The sequence below is a fragment of the Neospora caninum genome, chromosome VIII, assembly GCF_000208865.1.
Source record: "Neospora caninum Liverpool complete genome, chromosome VIII".
Classification (NCBI taxonomy): Eukaryota; Apicomplexa; class Conoidasida; order Eucoccidiorida; family Sarcocystidae; genus Neospora; species Neospora caninum.
Window position 1 is genome coordinate 5,997,242 of NC_018395.1, and position 19,310 is coordinate 6,016,551.

The following is a 19,310-nucleotide window of genomic DNA, read 5'->3' on the forward strand; positions in this document are numbered from 1 at the left end:
AGTAAAAGCGCTACAAGTGGTTCGAGGAGAAGCGTGAGACAGAGGACGCTATCCTCTGACTGGTCAGAATGCATTTTTTCAAGAGGCTGAGATCGACGGTAGCGTTCGTGAAACGACAGCGTATGCGGGTACTCGGCCGCGCCCCCCGGGGCAAGAGTGGTGGCCGAAAGCCGCCGAAAGCGTCCAGTTTTGGGGGCAGAAAGGCGCGGCAGAACACGGGAACGACGTGGACGACTCGTTGTTTCCCTTCCCTCTTTTTTCAACCAGGTTTAAGGTCCAAAAGTGTGTCGCGCGAGACACAGACAGAGACTGGGAGGGCGTACCCCTGGCCGCGCGTGTGTCCCCCCTTCCTTCGCCGCCGGGGCTGGTGACCGCCTTGGGCGGCATGCATGTGCGTCGATTTTTGGAAAAAAACAGAACCGAGCGGGCGCTCTGGCCAGCGGGTATCTTCCGATTTTCCTCCCTGACACACTTGCAGTTCTCGCCTTCTCTTTCCGATCGTTTTGCCGTTTTTCGTTCCTTCCCCGCCGAGCTTCCGAGGCGGTTCCCCTCCACCCTATCCCGACCCGGCGTTGGAGCTTGCTGTTGCACTAACTCCCGTTTTCGTTTTCTTTTCTGCCGGAATCTCTCTTCCTGCTCTCTTCTCCCGTTCGCTTCGTTCTCCAAAACAGACGTTTCGGCGGTTTCTCTTGCCGCCCCTGGCGACATGTAGGCAACGGCAAGGCGCCACACACTCTGGCCGGATATACCATCGCGCCCGCGCGGTTTCTCTCGTTCGACTCTGTTCCTTTTCTGTTTTTTCCGTCGTATGCGCGAGTGTCCTTCTGACCCTTTTTCTACTCTTCACGGTCGTTTCGCTCCGCTTTTCTCTCCTTCCAGCTCGCCGCCTCGCCCGGTGTCCTGTAGTCGGCAACTCAGAGGCAGCCGGCACACAGACGAGGCCAACGGGACTTCCCCAAGCCTCCGGCTCGGTGAGCTTTCCAGAATATATATTTGTATAACTGTTTTTGGAAACATGCGTCGGGATGTACGGTTTTGCAGTCACGTTCCTACCCATTTGTGTCTACTCTGAGTTGTCCAGTTGCCGCCGGAGCGTCGCATGCTCAAAATGGCGACGCGGTCGGGAAATCGCGGGGAGAAGCACGTGGAGAGAAAATCGCGTGGTGTGAATCGCTTGAGAGGTTTCTGGCCCTCTGTGCCGTTCCCATACGCACTCACAGCACGACTCACGCGCTTCCTCTGGAGATCAGTTTCTCGGGGCTGTCTACCACAAGTCTCCTTCCGTGCTCGTCCGGGGGGGGGGAGGCAAAGGCAGTTGTTTGTGTTGTCCTTGTCAATCGTTCACACAACTGGGAGGGCTGGACGCCACTGCTTTCGCGAATCTTTTCGTTCTGCTGTTTCTTGACATCCCGGAGGAGGCCTCGCCCCGCTTCCTTCCTTGCACTCTCCCCTCCTTTTTGACGCGGCGTGTGTTTCTCAGGTATCTGAGAATTTCGCTCGCGTCGCTCGTCTGATTTCCTTACCCCGAAGATGCAGTCTCTTAGGAGGTGAGAGCAAACGTCATCCGCGAGAAAGCCCCGGTTCACGACATACTCGTCTTTTCACAAACATATGAAAATGTGTTGAGCGCTGGATGGATTCACGAGCGGAAACCCCAACCGCTGTTGCCGGTGTCGTGGAGAGCGCGGGAGAGGACATCCTTGGGATGTTCTTGCTTGTGCTGTCGAAGACGCACCGGGTTTTTGTCGGCTCCGGGAGACTGGGGTGTTCCCCACAGTGTGCCGGCACCTTGGGTATAGATGAGGAAAACCTGTCACTGAGCACTGTGTGGCCTACCGACGGTCCGTGTGGGGTTTTGTCTTGTTCAGAGGGGCGGCGATCCCTTCTCGTCTCCTTCCTCGGCGAGACAGCTGGCTGTCGCTTGCTCCCTTTGTCGGACCTAACAACGCGGCGGCGTGGCGAAAGCTCCGCGACGGGGCCCAGGATGTGCAAAAGGTCATCGACAGGCAATCGACTCCCGCAAAAACCCAGCAGATCGACTGGGCAAAGTGGGAAGGCCAGATTGCCCACAAAGACATCCTCCACTGGTGCGTGCGCGACAAAACAGAACCCAGAGAGAGGCGAGACACGGATGCCAGGAACGCTCGAATCCAACGCGTCTCTGTTGTCTGTACCCCACACGTATGCGGTGTTTCTCCCGAGGCGTTCTCGCGTGGACACGCATGAGAACCACCCCGACGTGTAGACGCGTCCAGGCAATGCGCGTCTGCCGCCTGGTCTTCCCTTCATGGTTTGCGGGGCCCTGAAACTGTTGATGCTGGACGAGGGAGACAGGAAACTGTGAGGCCTTTTTTGTAGGTATCGTCGACGTAGTGGGGGCGCCAGCGCGAGCCTCGTCGCGAGAGCGCAAATCCAGCGCATAGTGCTGTCGCGCTCTCTGCCTGGTTCTGCGCTACTTTTTGGGTTTTTCGTCTCTCGAAACGCGGCGATGCAGAGCGGTCGGTGGGCAAACGTTTCTGCGTGCCTGTTTCTTCAGCATGAAAACCTTCTACACCAGCCAGGTCCAGATTCTCGACCTGGCCCTCGGGGCGTTGGAAAAAGCGAGAACGCCGGCGCCCTGTGAGGGCGCAGAGAAGGGCTGGGCGCTGTATGACGCGGCTCTGCGTGCATGCACCAAGTCCGTGGAAAAATCGGAGGAACTTTTGGCGAATGGAGCGCGGGCTTTGTGGGTCTCTTGCAACAACCCGCCAGTCTGGAAAGTCAACACCAACGAGGTAAGAATCTCCCGAACGCGCCGAACCACCTAGTACCTTGTGCCGCCAATCGAAAGACATCTGTCTCTGTTGACCCCTCAGCCAATCCCTCATGCACATTCATATATATATATATATATCTATATGTATATATATGTATATATATGTATATATATGTATATATATGTATATATATGTATATATATGTATATATATGTATATATGTGTATATATATGTATATATATGTATATATATGTATATGTATATATATGTATATATATGTATATATATATGTATATATATGTATATATATATATATATATGTATATATATGTATATATATGTATATATATGTATATATATATGTATATATATGTATATGCTGCTGTCTACATGGGAGTGACGAGGTGCACCGGAAGAGACGTCCGGAGCAGGGGAAGAAGAGCAAAGAGAACATGCCCCAAAAGACTGCTCTGAGGGGAGAGAAGACGAGATATGTAGACGTCGTCACAGCTGTAAGATTGCGTCTGTGTGTCCAGAGATGTCCGGCAGCGGGCTCGGAGACTGCCAGGCAGACGCGTAGAGAGCTTGCCTGTGGGGTTCTGTTTTTTTTTCAGTGGCTGGACAGTGACCAGTACTGGCAAGCGTTCGTGGAAAAGCATCACTTTTACTCCCAGTACCAACCGGGCGTCGCCGATCCCGAGGCGCCTCAGGAGATCGAGGCCTTCAAGCAGTCGTGGCATTCGCGCATGAGCAAATTCAACGACAGGAGCGACACGCCGATGCTCTACGCGTATATGAATGAACTGCCCTCGTGGGAGTACTACGATCTCCACCGGTGAGGCGGCCAGAGACCGGCAGCTCTGCGCTTGGCTGGTTAGGTTACTTTTCGGACCAGAAAACCGTCCTGTTGAACCCGAGATTGAGGAAGCGTGTGACGAACAGGGCGGCGGGCTCGCTTCACGGGAGGCGCGCGGCGGTTCAGACCGGGGGGGGGGGGGGGGGGGGGAGGGGGGGGAAGAAAGGGCCGAGGCAACGCAGCGAGGGAGGGAAGGAGAGGTTCTCGTCGTTTTTCGTGGGGTTTGCGTCTAGCGAGAAGAAACACGTGAGCGTTGCGCGGCGGAGAAACTGTCCTTTTTTCCCAGGAGCGCGTTCCTCGAGCACATGACGTACTTCCTGGTTCGCACCGGCGGCGATTTCCGCTTTTTCCCGGAGATGCCGCCGTGGCAGTGGTTGGCGCACATTGAAAATCTGCGCTTCAAACTTCTCTCCGTGGTAAGACTCTCTGCTTTTTCCCGCGAGAAACACAGTGAACGTGTGTGCGTTCGCTCCTCTCTCTTTCGCCGACCTCGCCCGCTCTGTGCGCGGTCGCGCTGTCCCCCGAATCGGGTTCCGCGACTTGCCTCTTTCCTCTCGTGGGCCTCTGCCCGCGCCGCCTCCACGCCGTTTTGTCTTTTTTCCCGCCATTTTGCAGGCGCAGAGCCGCCGGTCGCAGCTGCAGCTGGCGAACTTGGAGCGGGAGCGCGCTCTCGACTTTCTGCCGGTAGACGTCGAGCACCACGGAGAAGAGTACACGCAGAAGTTCCTGCAGTTCGAGACCGACCTGTTCCAGGCGTGTGCCGCGCGTCTGATGGGCCACTTCATGTTCCTGTGCGATCCCTTCGTCCCCGTCCAGAGTGCCGAAGCGCTGAGCGCAGTGGCCGAGATCGACGGCGGAAAGGGGAAACTCTTCTCCCTCGGCGAGGACGTCAACGCCCTCTTCTACCTCCCGGAACAACAGAAACGCGACGTTGCAAGACCCAGCCAAGCAGTCCACGCGCTCCTGGTGAGAGACGGCGAGACGCACGTGGTCAAGTGAAGGGAGAAGAGAGAAGACAGGCGAGGCGGCAGGGGACACCCCGGAGACACAGAACCGGAACAGTGGAAACGAAAAACGACAGAGGGAGAGAGACTCCAAAACGTGGACCTACACAGAGACGCATTTGTGCCGCAATGTGGCTCGGCTTGTGTGCCGCTTTCTGGCTTTCGCGTGCAGAGTCACCTGGAAGCAACCGGCCGCCCCTTCAACCCGTGCTACAGCGAACTGCTCCACGTCCACGCGGAGGTCCTCGAGGAAAGAGGCGAGCACTGGTAGGCGAACAGTCGGAAACGAAGAAAGTTTTTTCGCTTTGGAACCATCTGTTCCACAAGGTGGACACTCAGACATCCACATCGTCTTCTCCGTGACGTTCGCTTCTCTGGACTAAACACGGACAGCCTCCAAGGTCTACCCGAGACGGTGTGACTGCGGCCATTCTATAAAACCTAAACCCTACCGCTGACACGTTTGCATATATATGTACATATATATATATATATATATATATGGTTATATATCTACACGAAAACATATAGGTGTATATGTGTATGCGTATGTGTAGGATATGTATATTCGCTCGCTGTACTTTTCTCTCCATATGGACGTTGGTGTAAAGGCGGATGCATTGGAGACGTGCGTGTGGACGAACGCGAGAGATTTCCCGTTCTTGCGTGAGCTCGCAGCAGGCGAAATGCTCTCTCAGAGGCGTTCGCTGTTCGGGGCAATATTGGACATACGGGTGTCTTTTTCCTCGGTGGCTGGGGGCCGAACACTTTTTCGTGAATTTCAAAGAGTTAGACCACCGAGTGGGTTTTGTGCACTGGTAGACTGCAGTGCGGCCGAGGCGTACGTTTCTCGTCTTCTCGTACTCGTGTGTCTCGCTCGTAGTCGTTGTCCTCCTCTGTCGTTTGTGTGTTTCGGAATTTTCGTTTTCAGTCTCCTTTTTTTGCCCTGTTTTCTTCTGACTACTGACGAGGCGCGGTGTTTCATCTTCATTGGCTCTCCTGATGACAGCCGCGCCTTCCTTTTTTCTGCTGCGGCTTTTCTTGCCTCTCTCCTCTCTCTGCGGTATCTCTCTTCTTTCGGAACGGTCCGTCTTCTTCCACTTTTTCCTGTTCCCCGTTTGTGTTTTCGCAGGTTGACGGCGCCGGGCGAGTGCACGTCCCAAGCGTTCCTCCGTCGCCTGCGTACAGATGACCCCGCTTTCGAAGTGTACTGCTCGTATTTCAAGGAAATGTACGAGCGCTTCGCCGCAGCGACGGAAGTTTCGATGGAGGAAGGACGCAAGCGCCTGGCAACCATCGCGAAAAACGCCCAAGAAGAAGCGGATGCGTACGGCCTCGCCCTCCGCACGATGGGCTCCACCGAAATGGCGCAGAAGGCTCGCGAAGGCGCAGCGAAACTCGAGCAGCTGAGGGAGGCGCAGAAAGCCGCGACGGCTGGACAAGCCGAAGCAGTCAAGGACAGCAAGATGTGAAGGGGCAAAGTCGGCCATGTGGTAAGGCAGTGTTCACATCTCTTGCCCCGTGTGTGTATATACAGTGTAGATGCAGGTGTTGGTTTCGGACTTGCCGGTGAACGTTGAGGCAGTGGAAAAGAGGGAGGGTTTGGAAGGAAGGAGCGTGCATTTACGTGGATGTTTCTTTCGATTGGGTGGTGAGGTCGCGTCCACAAATGCGCTGTGTCTCGCTTTTCTTTTCTGTGTCCTTCAGGAAGACGCGCTGGACGCCGTGTTTATGCAGGCGGCTACGCAGGCCGCTCTCATATCGTGCGAGAGAGACAGGAACTGAAGGGGGGGGACACGGAAGGATGTGGAGGCAGAAGGAAGTAGTTTGGGGGGGAAAGGTAGGAAAGAGGAAACTCGGGGTACACGAATGAATTTTGGGGGCGAACAGTATAGTGATGCGTTCACTTCGAGATAGCTGGCAGTTAGCTCGTACACTGCATCCTACTTACAGGCGGGGCCACGGGTTTTTTGTACCGACATCCTCAGGTCTCGACCCCAGTTTCCGGTGGGACGTGCGAAACGAGACAGCAAAACCTGGCAGAGAGAGGCCACGGCTCTTTGTGGAGGACCAAGATGTCATACGCCACTCGAAGGCACGCAACGAACCAGGAACAACCAGCGTCACACGTAGAAGTTTTGACTGTGAAGGACGAGGCTAGCCAAGAAAATATTCGCATTTAGGCGTCGATGCATATTTACCTGTACATGTGCATCTGCATGTATATATTTTGTGATCCGTTCGTTTCTCCGTTACTAACGCCAACTGTCGGTGCATCTTGCCGTGATACCCCCCAAGAAGCTTCGGCGTATTTACGGGGCCGAGACGCACTCGTATACTGTTGCTTGTCGGATTCTGCACGCGAACTCAACAAACCCAATTGGAGTGCCTGGCCCCGCCCACACACGCCTCACGGAAGTTGCGGCGAAGACGACATCCTGATTCGATCTTGCTCGGAAGAGCGTTGCATCGATTTCCACGACTTCAACTGCATTAACAGGGACACGAAAAAGTGCTTGTCGAGAAGAAGGACTTCTTCCGTCTCGGGCTGTACTGCAGTTCGCAGGGTCCACCATACGTCTCTCCCAGTCGTTCAAGAGATTTCTTTATACTATGGATGGTATGACGTTGGTATAGCAACAAATTCTATACTAACGTCGATAGACACAGATGTACCTGCACTCATGTCAGCCACATAAGACGTATCCGGCGTTTAAATGGTATAAATAAATGTGTATATGTAAAGAGACGTACGTAGGTGTATTCACCTGTATCAGTCTGGCCACATCTTTTCTACTACAAAACGGAGTTGCAGGGATCATCTCATCTAAATGACGCTGAAGGCTGTATTATTCTAGGCACCGGACGTTCTCGTACGAACCTCCACTTAGTGAAGTGGTTCCCTGTGCTGTGGTCGAGTTGTGTGTAAACTTCGTTCTCCCGTTCGCGTCTGGCCCCCTCCAGAAGACGAAGCCAATTTTGAGCAAGTACCCTTTGTGCTGAGACTGGAGAATCGATCAGTACACGTCGACTCGTTAATATTCGTTTATCAGGCTGGGTATTTCATATGGACATACGTTGGTATGCACAAAAAGGAGCAAGCACTTCGCAGTCCTGGGGGGGGGAAGTCGGCAGCGATGGTTCTTGAGGCGGTGCTGATATGTCCTCGCTTTCCGATCTGGCTGTTCCATCCCTCCCGAACCACGCGTCTCGTACAAGTCCGTGCTTTCCTTACTAAAGAAAAACAGCGGGGAGGGTCAGTAGCAATTCCGTTCTGCAACGTTCTGAACACCAAGGATAGCGTCCTTGTTTCTGCGATCATCGTAGAAGCAGTAGAGCAACCGAGGGGTGGAGAGAAATGAGACAGAAGGCATTCTTTCAGCAGAAGAAACGTGCAACCCCAGTGCCTCTGTATCGGAAGGCTTCTATTGTCCTTTCGGTCACGGACATTCCTTTCCCCACGAAATGGAGCCCCTGAGAGATTTTGTTGTTGGGAAACTCTACCGAACTGCCACGAAGACGAAAAAACCCAGGGATGTCTAGAGAAAACACTACTGGGTCGAGGGGAACCAAAAGGCTGCCCCAGGGGGAATACTTTCGCTACTGCGAGTTGTGTCGGGGAAAGCGCGCGTTCCCCAGGTGGAATCAGACCTGCTAATCTGGTCCTTCTGGAGGGTTTCGACCCCGTAAGGCGAAAATATGAGGGATAAGATGCGTGTTTCGCTGAGCTTTCGTAAAGATACGACCTCCGCAGTGTGCTTGAAAAACAGAGAGAAGCTCCTCTGTTTTTCCTTTGCTCCTAGGTGTTTTTTTCCTCAGCTCCACATTTACCAGTTTAGCACGGGATCGGATCTGCCGCCTCATTCGCGCTTTGGCAGCACGGCCGCAAAAGTGGGGGAACAAACCAAGCAGAAAATGCGAACGGCATTCGCATTTGTGTCTTGAGCTTTTCTGTCCTTTTGTTGTCTTTTTCCGTCGTCCCAAAGCCTTTCCTGCCGAGTTGGCTGGTTCCTGTTTCTTCGTCAGCGTGCGAAAAACGATCTAGCCCAAGCGAGCTAATCTCTCAACTGGCAACGAGCCTACCCACCTCATCGCTCTTGTTTCCTCGATCCTTCCGAGTCGGCAACCACATATGTTTTCGTTGCTGTTTTGTGTGTCCCCTGAGGAGAATGAAAACACAACACCCGTTCGTCTGGGGATATTTTTGTTTCCGTCCACGCGTAGTTTCGTTCCCGTGTTTTGGGTTTTGACAGCTTAGATCGCATTTTTGGACAACCGATCTCCTTTACACCATTCCTCATGTCTGTTTGTTTCTCGTTCTTTTGATTCGTCCTGTTGCTCTACCGTCTTTCCAGCTTTTCTAGGTCTCGTCCTGTCTGGACTTCGTGCTCTCTTGGTTTTTACGGTTCTTTCTCTGAGGCAGGCGGCGTTCAGATTTTTGAACATTTCAAGAGGACCGACGACGAGCGTAACCCCGCTTTGCTTTCCTTTTACGTATTCGAGTTTTTTTTCTCTCTTTCTGGGTGAATCCTCGATGGAATTCCGCTTTCCCCGCAGTCAGAACGCTGGACTGTCTTTTCAAAGCACAAAGTCGCTTACCAGCGGGAAATTCTTCCCTCTGTCGTGTCGTGGTGCGTCTTGGCTTCGTTTTGCCTTTTTGCATCTTCCTTCGTATCTGCTTTCTTCCCCGGGTTGCTTCCTCTCTTGATTTCCCCCTCCATTTTTCGGTATCGTTTCCTGCCGCCTTCTCCATCAGCACTCTCCGCGGTGTCCGTTTTGGTACAAAAGCAAAACACCGCGAGGGAAGATGACATTGCGCACAGAACCCCAGGTGGAACCAAGAAGAGAGAGAGACTGCTTCACTAGCGCGACTGCAGAGTCGGTGGTGCTTCGCGTTAGGAGGCGAAAGGCGGTTTTTCCCTTTGTCCCGATTGAATCAAACGCCTCGGCGGTGCCCAGCTTCGGCGAGCCATGGACGCAGAGACCGGAATACACAGAAAGTAAAACTCTGTCCCAGAATGGCGAAACCCGAGAGAAAAAAGTTTTCGCTTCCACTTGAAGCGGACCGAAGAGATGAAGTCGGCGGAAGACGGAAGGAGACATACCGAGGAGCGCAGGAAACCGTCAGAGGCAACTTCCCGTCGATCCTGGGCATGCCATGGCGACTGGTTTTTCTTTCTTCCTCAGTGATGAGGCAGAAACAGACCGCGTTTTTGAAACTATCTTCTTTCCTACTTTTTTCTAATGCTGCCATCCTCTCTCCGCATTTCCCCTCTTCTTGCTTCTTACCTTTCTCCGGCAGCTCTTCTCCTTCCTCCTTTTCCGCCTTTTCCTCCGTAGGACTCCTCCCTGTCCACGGCCATCTAACGTCTTCCGTGCATCCGGTGTCCGCCTGGTCTGAGGCGTCTGACGAGGCTGGAGGGCTTGGCGTGGAGGCGCAAAACACAATCTCGGCTTCACCACTCGCAAAGACTCCCTCTTTCTCACGTCCTCCCGTCGCAAAGCCCACACCTGCCTCCTTCGTCCCTTCTGTGCAGGTGGACGATGCTTCTTTCCTGCCTCTCGACTCCCACTCTTCCTTTTCTCATCATTCGTCTCCTTTTTCTGCTCGTCCTCGTGCCGCCTCCTCTGCTTCATCTTCTCTTTCCTATTCCCCGTCTTCTGCTTCTTCTCAAAATTCTCTCCCTCCCGACTTCACCGTTCAATCCGGCGAGCACCCTCCGACGCCGAGCTTTGCAAGGACGGCCGTCGGGCCTCTCCTCTCCAAGTCGACAAGCGGCGCGTACCACACAAGCCATACAGGAGCCACTCGGCCTTGGATGTGGTAAAAAACGCATAACCACAGATTACGCGATCAGGAGATGTGTTGTGTGGACGTGTCGATGCCACCACACATCCCTTGTCACTTTCCTGTGTTTTCTCCTTCCTTTCCATACACTTGCTTAAAATCCAAATGCCTACCTCTCTCTGTGTCTGTACCTCTGTTTTTAGCTATCTGTATTTCTACCGTCCTTGCGCTTTACACATCGACACCTGTACTCATATATATACATATCTACATATATATATATATATATATATATATATATATATATATACATATACATACCCGTACGCCTGTAAACATGCAATTATCCTATCCCGTTTGAACAGCGATCTTTGATGCGCAACGTCGCTGTGAAGGCTCCCGACACAAAAAGCGACGAGACTGCAAGAAAAGAGACGCGTGGGGGTGCGCCGTTACAGAGGCGCACCCCACGAGGAGCGCGAGACAGCGAGTTGAAGATGCGCATCTGTTCATCTCGGCTTCCGTCCCGCGATCTGCTCCTCTCTGCCGCAGGGCCACGGCGTCTCTCTTCTGCGCTGCAAGTGTCCTCGTGTGGATCATTCATCGCCTGAGGCTTCGGCGCGTCGCCGTCCGACTCCAGCAGAGAGTCGGCAGTTGCTTCCCGCCTCCTGTGGTCTACGCCTACGGCCGGCTCTTTACCTTCTTTCCTCTCTTCGCCGCCTGCTGTTGGTCAGCGCTTTTAAGGACACAGAAGCAACGAGGTTTCCACCAGCCTAAAACCCGAAAAGTCCCCTCATTGTGCCCATTCTCTACAGACACTCTTCTACGCACACAAATATATACATACATATACATACATATACATACATATACATACATATACATACATATACATACATATATATATATATATGCATGTGTATATATATATATATATATATATATGCATATGTCTATATATCTGTAGTTCTTCTGCACTCTGCTACCATTTCCCCCTAGTTGCTGTGGCTTCCTCTCTCTGGGGTGTGGGGTGCTTCTCCGCCATATCTCCGTTCGCTAGCGTGTGCTTGTTTACGGAGTCTTGGCGATTTTGCGCATGATTTTCGCGTTTTTTCACGTTTGTTTCTTTTGTGTGTGCATGCCAGGATCTCGCTACTCTTCCCGCAGCTGGCTCTCCTCAGCCGCGTGCTTCTCCATCTGTATGAGGTCGCGTGTCTTCACTGGTTTTGGGCGCTGATGCTCGAGTTGCTCGGCGGGCCGGACAGCGCCATCCTGGTCATCAATTCTTCTCCGGAAGCAGCGCACTTCCTGCGGCGCTCTTCTTCTCTGGAGGCGGTGAGGAAACTCAAGGAATCGAAGCGGAGGACGAGTCGGCGGCTGCAGCTGGCCTTCACCAAGTTGCGGAACGGCGTAGAACGCGGACACACTCCGTTTGTTTCTTCGCTGGTGAGTCCGCGAGAGGGGCGCCCGAGGGCGACGGAGACAGAGGGACGGCTCGCGGGCGGCGAGGCCGAGCAGACGAGGGACAGGGAGACACGCGAAGGCGTTGGTGGGTTTGGAGACCCAAAGCGAGAACGGCCGGAGGAAGAACGCTCTCCACACTTTGTCCTGTCGTGCACCCTGCGCGACGAGGCAGAACGAGAGACAGAGGAACTGACAACGACTGAGGAAGACAAGCAGACGCGCAAAGCCCAGGCGGGAGAGAACCGAACCGGCGCGACGGAGACGCGACAGGTCAGGGCGCCAGACGAAGCCCGTGGAGGCGAAAACGAGCAAGTGAAACGGGACAGAACGCGGAGAATGTCCGACCCCAGACTGGCGCATTCCCCGACACCCTGTCAATGGCCTTCCATGCGAGGAGCGCTAGATAGAGAAGCAAGAGGAGAAATAGAAGAAGGTGGTAAGGAAGGCGTGAAAGAGGACAGCTGGACAGGGCGATCTGCGTTTTACTCGAGGGCGCGCAGCAGGGCGTTCTTCGCGTCGGGTGTGAGAAGCGGAAGGGGGGGAGAACGCAGAGACGGCGCCGGAGAGAGAGGCGAGGAGGAAAGGGCATCTGCTCAATTTCTTCCTTTTCTCCTCGCCAAAGCGCGAAGCGGGTTCTTTCTCAGGAAAGAAGGAACTCAGCCCTCCGCTGGGACGTCTCCGCGGCTGCACGCGACACGGGGACGATCCCGAGGCGACAGAGAGAAGGCGCGGGTAGAAGAGAAAGGGAAAAAAGAGAAGGAAGCGAGAGACGAAAGGAGAGAAGCTGGACTGGGGGACGCGCTGAGAGAGGAAGCCCCTTCCCTCGCTTTTTCCTGCTCCTCCTCCGCGACGTCAACTGCGGCGACGACACCTTGTCTCCAGCCCCAACGGCGTGCCTCTTTCGCCTCTCCTCGACGCAAAGCGACAGAACCACGCGACGTGGCGCGCGAAGAGGAACGAGGGAGATGCGGCGAGGAGGGCGCCTTGAGCGAAGGAGAAACTTTGAGAGGGGGAGAGCGGGAACGACGCGGCTCTTTGTGCGAGGTCGGCAGAGGCACTCGTGGGCAGCCGCGGGGTACGGAAAGAGGCTGTGTGTCAGACGGCGAGAACAACGCGAAGCGGGAAGCGAGTTGTTGCGTGCCTTTCTCTCCTTCCATCCTCCGCGGGAACCGCGAGGACATGGCGCGAGATGAAGAAACAGCAAGCGAGGGCGAGGCAGCAGACGAAGACGAGACGCTGGCAAAGTCCGGAGGCGTTCTTCGACGGATCTGGTGTGTTCCGCCACTCTGCTGTTTTGCAATGAGATCGGAGAGACGCGAATTCCAGGCCGTAAGGTCCAAACCCGCAGCAAAAAACTCGGACGCCCGAGTTCTAGCTTGTCGCGTTTCGCCGCCCTCAGCTTACGGGTGTGTTTGCGTGCGGTTCCTGTTCTGTCTGTTTCCCTTCCAGAAACAGCCACTCGGTTCTCTCTCTCTCTCTCTCTCTGTCGCGTTTCTTGTCCGGCGTGTTTTTTTCCTCGCTCACTTGCCACAGCTCGACCGTTCTCCGTATCGCGCAGCTCGTCCGCTCGGTAGCTTTTCTTTCCCTTCTTCGCCCCTCCTGCTCCTGGCTTCCCTTTCTCTTTTCTTCCACTTCTCGGGAACCGCGTTGCATGCCCCTTCGCTTGTGAACGCGCGAGCTCGAGGGGTTTTTGCTCCTCTCGGCGCGGAAACGCGCGCGTCCCCACCCTCCTGCCGGTTCGCCCTTTTCCTTCTTTTCGCAGAGAGACATCCGCCTCAGCTTCCTGTGCCTGCTGCCGTACACGTTCCTAAGCTGCGCAGTCACCGTCTTCTCGGCGCTCGTCCCCTCGACTCTGTTTCTCGTGCGCTCGCCCTCGCTCTCACCTTGCACGGGAATTGGCGGAGCAGAGGGAAGAGATTGTTCCGCGGCGTCAGGCAACGCGACTCTCTCAGGCGTGCCGAGCGCGGCGAGTGGCGAGAAACACGCGTCGGCCTCCACTTGGACAAAATCGACGACGCTCGAAGTCGCTGTCCAAGAGACTCTCCAGCAGGCAGCGGTCTTCGCCGTCATGCTCGCCATGTGGGGAATTGGCGTCGTGTACTTTGCGACTCGCAGGTTCCTCAAAGGCTTCAACCTCGGTGAGACCTCGAATGCGCGCGCGTGCGAGAAAAGCGAAAAGAAGACACAGAAACGCAGAAGAAAGATGAAAGCGTCGCGGACCCCTCCCGGAACCGACGCGCTAGTTCTGCTTCCCACGCGTGTCTCCGTCGTGTTCCTCCTATCCTGCGTGTGAGCCTTTCCTTCTTCGTTGTGTTTGCCAGTTTCGCCTTACGAACCTTGCCTTTTCTGCCTCTCCTCTGGCGGACGAAGACGCGCAAGGCGTCGTTCGCACGCCACGATGTGTCGCGCGGAGAGATCGCATGCAACAGAGAGACGGCGAGAACTGTTCCGGGAGCCGGATAGAGCGGTGACTCCTTTGGGCGTGAACGTGTGTGTGGTGTGCCTGTCTGTCTTCAGGGCTGAAGTTTTTGTGCATCAAAGTGCTCGTGGTGGTTATCCAAGTGTCGGAAATCGTGGCCAAGTTCCGAGGGTCACCAACGTACGAAGCGGACGTCGCCGTCCTGTCGTCTTTCTCGCCGCCTCCGGAATTCGAAGGCGCCTTTCTCGAGCTACATCACTCCGTCTTTGATTTCGTTCTTCTCTTGCTCGCCCTGCCCGTCACGCTGCTGGCTCTGCGCACGTTCGACCCTCGCGAGTTGTTCCGCCTCGAGGAGAGAAGTCCGGCCTTTGGCGGCGTGCCGCCTGCGGTGCGAGGTCGAGCGCATGCAGGCGACTGGCGACGAGATGTCGACGGAGAAGCCGAGAGAGAGCAGGCGTGAGGAAGTGCGTTCGTGGAGGTGCATAAAGAGCTGCGAGAGAAAGACAGCGCCAGCCGCGCCGCGGACGCGACGCTTCGAGAACGGTCGGCGTGACAGATGGAGAATAAGAGAGAGAGGGGCGGGGCGTGAGAGAGTACCGCAGAAGCGACTAAGGACATAGCAGGAAAGTGGAGAGGCTACGCATCGAAAGCGAGAGAGCAGGGAGAAAAGACAAGAAAACGACGCGAGCACGAGAGAAGGCGAAGCAAGAGGGAGCGAACGGGGCATGCTGTTAACCGTCGGGGCGTTCCCGCCGTACGAAGCATGCCGGCCTTGGGACTGTTTTCCATAGTGAAGATGCCAGGACACAGTCTGGACGCAATCGCCTGCGAGTTCCACTTTCAGTCGAGCCCCTACTCAACTTCTCACTTGCACCGAATCAAGCAGCTCACCCTTCTAGCAAACACGTATATATATGTATATGTATATATATATATATATATATATATACACTATACATAGGCGAGGATCCAGTAGCACGGCGTTCTCTTCTCTAGCCAAGCGTTGCTCCTTCTAGGCACAGGATGCTCAGTCTTTTCGGACAGAAGGGGCTGCTTCAATGCTCCGTGCCAGCCTGTCCGCGACACGAAGTCAGATGAGAGGATGAAAGCTCTGTTAGAACACGTTTCTCGCCGAACTGTCGCGGCGTGGCCTTCTCTTCGCCCTTCATCAGTCGAGGAAAACGTGATGCAACTCTAAGAAAAAAGGCGGGCATTGACTCGCGAGGTGGTACGGGGGCAGAGACTCGTCACTCCTTTTTCTTTGCATGTGCGTCTCAGTGCCGGCAGTGAAGAGCACGGGAGGACAAGCAAAAGGGAAACTGCGAAGGATTTGAACCTTCCGTCCTTTGCCCTTTTGAGTCTTTCGTATTTCTCTCACTTTCCCCGTGTTTGCGTATCATCCCCTGCCACAAAACTCCTGTGCGTGCTTTTCTGAGGCACAAGGGAGGGGGCAGCTGGACAGCTTTCTCTTGGTGGTTAGACTCCAGAGGCCAAGGGAGTCTCTGTTCCCCACAAAAAGACAGGGAAACTGTGTAGACTCACGGTCGCAAAGAGATGACATCAGGGTGACAGGAGCGACGGGAAAAGGAGCAAATGGAGCGGAGAGCGAGACACAGTCAAAACAGATTGGGCGAATTAAGGTGAGATGCTGACGCCAAAAAAGGTCAAAGAGCCATCCTCCGTGCGCCCGGACACGAGAGAAAACTTTCTCAGAAAACAGAAGCTGCAACAGAAGTGGAAACGTGAGGAAACACAGCGTTACTGCAGTTCTGGAAGCCGACCCGAATCGTAGACACGCACCCCGATTTCCTCAGAACAAACGTTGATCAAACCCTACACACAATGGAGAGCGTTTCGGTCCTGGACGAACAGACAAGTCTCCGCTCCGTTCACACTGCACCCACGTTTCCTCTCCTCCGCTGTCTCTGCATGCGCGTCCGCCTCGCGTTCACCGCCGGCCTGCCTCGTTCGCGGGGACAGCCGCCTGAGCGGCAGCGTCGGCGGCGCTCGAGATGCCAGCGGCTGCAGCTGCAGCCGCTGGACTGCCGAGGAGCGCCTCGCGCTCTTCTTCGGCTCTCTGTCGCGCCTGGTGAATCATCCGCGGGATCTGCTGGAGACGAAGGCGCGTCTTCACTTGCGGAGACACTTTGAAGCCGTACACGGTGGGGATGTAGTACGGCGGGGGCGACACAGTTGTACTCCGCGCCGTCGGAAGCAGGAAAGGAAACTGCATGTGGAAAATCTGTGCGATCGATGTGCCAAAGTACGCGCCGTCCAAGTGGTTCAGCCGACTGCCTTTGGGCGGGTGATACAGCTCCTGCAGAGAGAAGGGAAAGACAGGCAGACCTCGCGGAGTTCGCGAAAAAGGTGCAGGCTGGGGACGAGGGAAAACATCACGCACGAAGAACCGCCGAGGCCAGGTCGTTTCGCAGGCTCAAGCGTCTTCGCGCGAGAAAAAGGGCGCACCATGTGACCGAAAAAAGAACGTAGTCCCCGATGTCGCGAGGCAAAGAGGCCTGTTGATATCCAGTATATACACATGCACATAGGCGTTGGTCTATTTACATCGTGAACTTGAGAGGACGAGCGAAAACACGCGACAAAAGAGGTGACTGCTGGATTCTGCGCTCGAAGGTGTGAGTACAAAGGACAGGTGCATCCGGTAACACCGAGTGTACATACACAGCATTTGGCGCAGTAGACTTTGGCAGTGTGCTTGTTCGGGGTGTCGGTCAAAGCCGTCGGAAGAAGCGCCCAACCTTCGCACGCGCTGTTGGGGCACACTCCGAATTGCTTTTGCGCGTATTTCTGCTGAAGCAGTTGCAAACCCCTGTTGAAACCGCAGCCATTCAAAGACAGAGAGAGAACAGGCACAACGGTGCATGTCGGCGAAGACGAGAGCGGCGGGCGCCCGGCGGGAAAACCGACAAACGAGAGGCGACGAACGAAGACAAGGAGACGGCGACACACTCGAAAAAGAGGACCTAGAAAGCTGCGGCAGGGAAGGCACCGGGCGAAGCAGGATTAACGCCGCGATGAAAACCCACATACATAACCCCTCAATCGCAGGAACGCGCAAACGTGGAGAGACAGAGACTCACTTCACACAGCCAAATGAAGATCCCAGCCGTGGATGTGGACAGGGTACCCGAACAATTATACATACATGCATGCGTAAACATTTATAGGGATCTGAACAGACCTGTGCACAGAGTGAATCCCAAGTTTCCTTTTGCTTACCGCGCTGTGGCCAAGAACCGAGCATGCACGAGGCCGTAGAGGAGTTCGGCAGCCTGTTCGGCCATGGCAGACTTTCTCTGTTCTTCTTCGTCGTCTTCGTCTTCGGACTGTTCGTTGTCGAGCACAATGTCCAGCGCTTCATCGAACAGGGGCACTTGACTTGCGAGACCTGAGAGGGACAGAGGAGAGGTGTGGAAACGACGTGAATCTTTTGAATCAAAGCTGGCAACCATAGGATTTGCAGGGCACACTGCACAATGCAAATAAACCACTGCCCGAGACACACGCAAGTCGGTGATGGGAGAGAACCCCCGATGTGTCGAAAGTCTCTAGAAAGCTCCCCAACCCCGAAAGGTCGAAAACGAGGCTCCAGAGCCCGATAGAGAAAACGAAGAAGCTGGCGTGGAAGGCGGCGCAGAAAGCAGAAACACCTGCGCTAGCCACTGGGCACCTCCAGAGACACCCGCGGACAGCACGGGGGTTGAAGAGGAAGGAACACCGGGCTGCACAGCAAAGCGAGACGCGTCTCTGTCTTGCTGCGTGCGTGCGCCGAGATCGCTGAAGGCGCGTGGCGTGTCCAGGCGTTACCTGTCAGGTTGAAGTCATCCCGAATGAAGTCCTCGTCGACGACAACGAACAACTCATTCCCCTTCAGCGTGCAAAACCACTCGACCCAGCTCATCTGGACGAACAGCAGACGGACTCGCCTTTTCCAGAAACATAACGCCAAAGATGAGCCGTACCCCTCCACACATGCACATCTATACATGTCTACATATACCTCTTCGCACATATGCGTGTGTACCGACATATCCAGATATAGAGCTATAGATACACACGTGGAGATAAATATTCCTACATAGAGAGAGGACGATCCACAGATGATGCTGACTATGCGTGTCGGGACACCTGCGCGTGGGCTGCCTCCGCGGTGATTTTGTCTTTGTGGCTTTCTCTCGCGTTGTTTGTGCTTACATCTTCCAGTTCACTCGTGCCGGTCATGTCGGAAAACTCTTGTTCTTCGCTGTCGAACTCTTCACTGCTCGACTGCGAGCCTGCCGTGCGACTCGCCGCACGAGAGGCCCCGGCGGCCGCCGATGCCCCGCCACTCGCTCTGGAGCTGGCGCCCTCGGGAGTTCGCTCGGCCTTCTGTTGCATTTTTGAGAACCTTTCGGGCACGGGGTGGAGAGGCGAGAGAAAACAAGGAGACCGACGGGGGGGGGGGGGGGAGGGGGGGAAATGGATCTGGGGGAGCGGAGAAGGGCGGCGCGAGCCACGACGGAGTGGCGGGTCTTTTTGCGGAAACCGGGGGGAGACCAACAGGACGCCTTCGCGGCAGCGTCTCTGCGTCAGTGCAGATACGAGAAGCGAACGCAACAGTTTATGCGTTCTGGGGAGGGAACATAGTTCAAGTGAGATGCTTCGCTCCCTAGACAGTTCTTGGGCGTCGACGAGAACAACGACGCGTCTTCAGTGCAAACACTCACGTGTTCAGATGCGTGTCTCGCGTTCTTCTGCTCAGCTCTGCCCTCTAGACCCGTCAGAGACACTAAACCGAAGGAAGTTCCGTTCCTTTTTCGTTCAGGAGATTCGAGTCCTGCACGATTCGCTCTGGTGGCGGGAGACAGGCGTTGAGGCGGAGAGGGACACGGGAGAAGGAAAAGGAAAGACGAAAGGGTGTGCTGGCGAGCGGCGCGAGGTCAGAGGGAAGAAATGCTTTGCAGCGGCGCCAGAGAGAAAGACAGACAGTCGCGAGGCGGTGAGAGGAGAATCAAACAGAGA

General features: G+C 54.9%; 3 protein-coding genes across 3 annotated transcripts; 2 read left to right on the forward strand and 1 right to left on the reverse strand.

The window, feature by feature from the left end:
• Positions 1-1,530: 1,530 nt before the first annotated feature.
• Positions 1,531-6,089, forward strand: NCLIV_037520 (conserved hypothetical protein; the record flags this gene model as incomplete). Its single annotated transcript, XM_003883953.1, has 8 exons — positions 1,531-1,547; positions 1,869-2,087; positions 2,537-2,774; positions 3,372-3,592; positions 3,900-4,029; positions 4,229-4,579; positions 4,790-4,884; positions 5,750-6,089. 8 exons carry the CDS (start codon positions 1,531-1,533, stop codon positions 6,087-6,089), a joined length of 1,611 nt encoding a protein of 536 aa, XP_003884002.1.
• Positions 6,090-11,641: 5,552 nt separating this feature from the next.
• NCLIV_037530 (conserved hypothetical protein) lies at positions 11,642-14,748 on the forward strand (the record flags this gene model as incomplete). The annotated part of the gene is made up of 3 exons (XM_003883954.1): positions 11,642-12,139; positions 13,632-14,007; positions 14,387-14,748. 3 exons carry the CDS (start codon positions 11,642-11,644, stop codon positions 14,746-14,748), a joined length of 1,236 nt encoding a protein of 411 aa, XP_003884003.1.
• Positions 14,749-16,236: 1,488 nt separating this feature from the next.
• NCLIV_037540 (YOR039Wp-like protein, related) lies at positions 16,237-18,686 on the reverse strand (the record flags this gene model as incomplete). Its single annotated transcript, XM_003883955.1, has 5 exons — positions 16,237-16,605; positions 16,971-17,118; positions 17,529-17,697; positions 18,117-18,210; positions 18,504-18,686. 5 exons carry the CDS (start codon positions 18,684-18,686, stop codon positions 16,237-16,239), a joined length of 963 nt encoding a protein of 320 aa, XP_003884004.1.
• Positions 18,687-19,310: the final 624 nt, after the last annotated feature.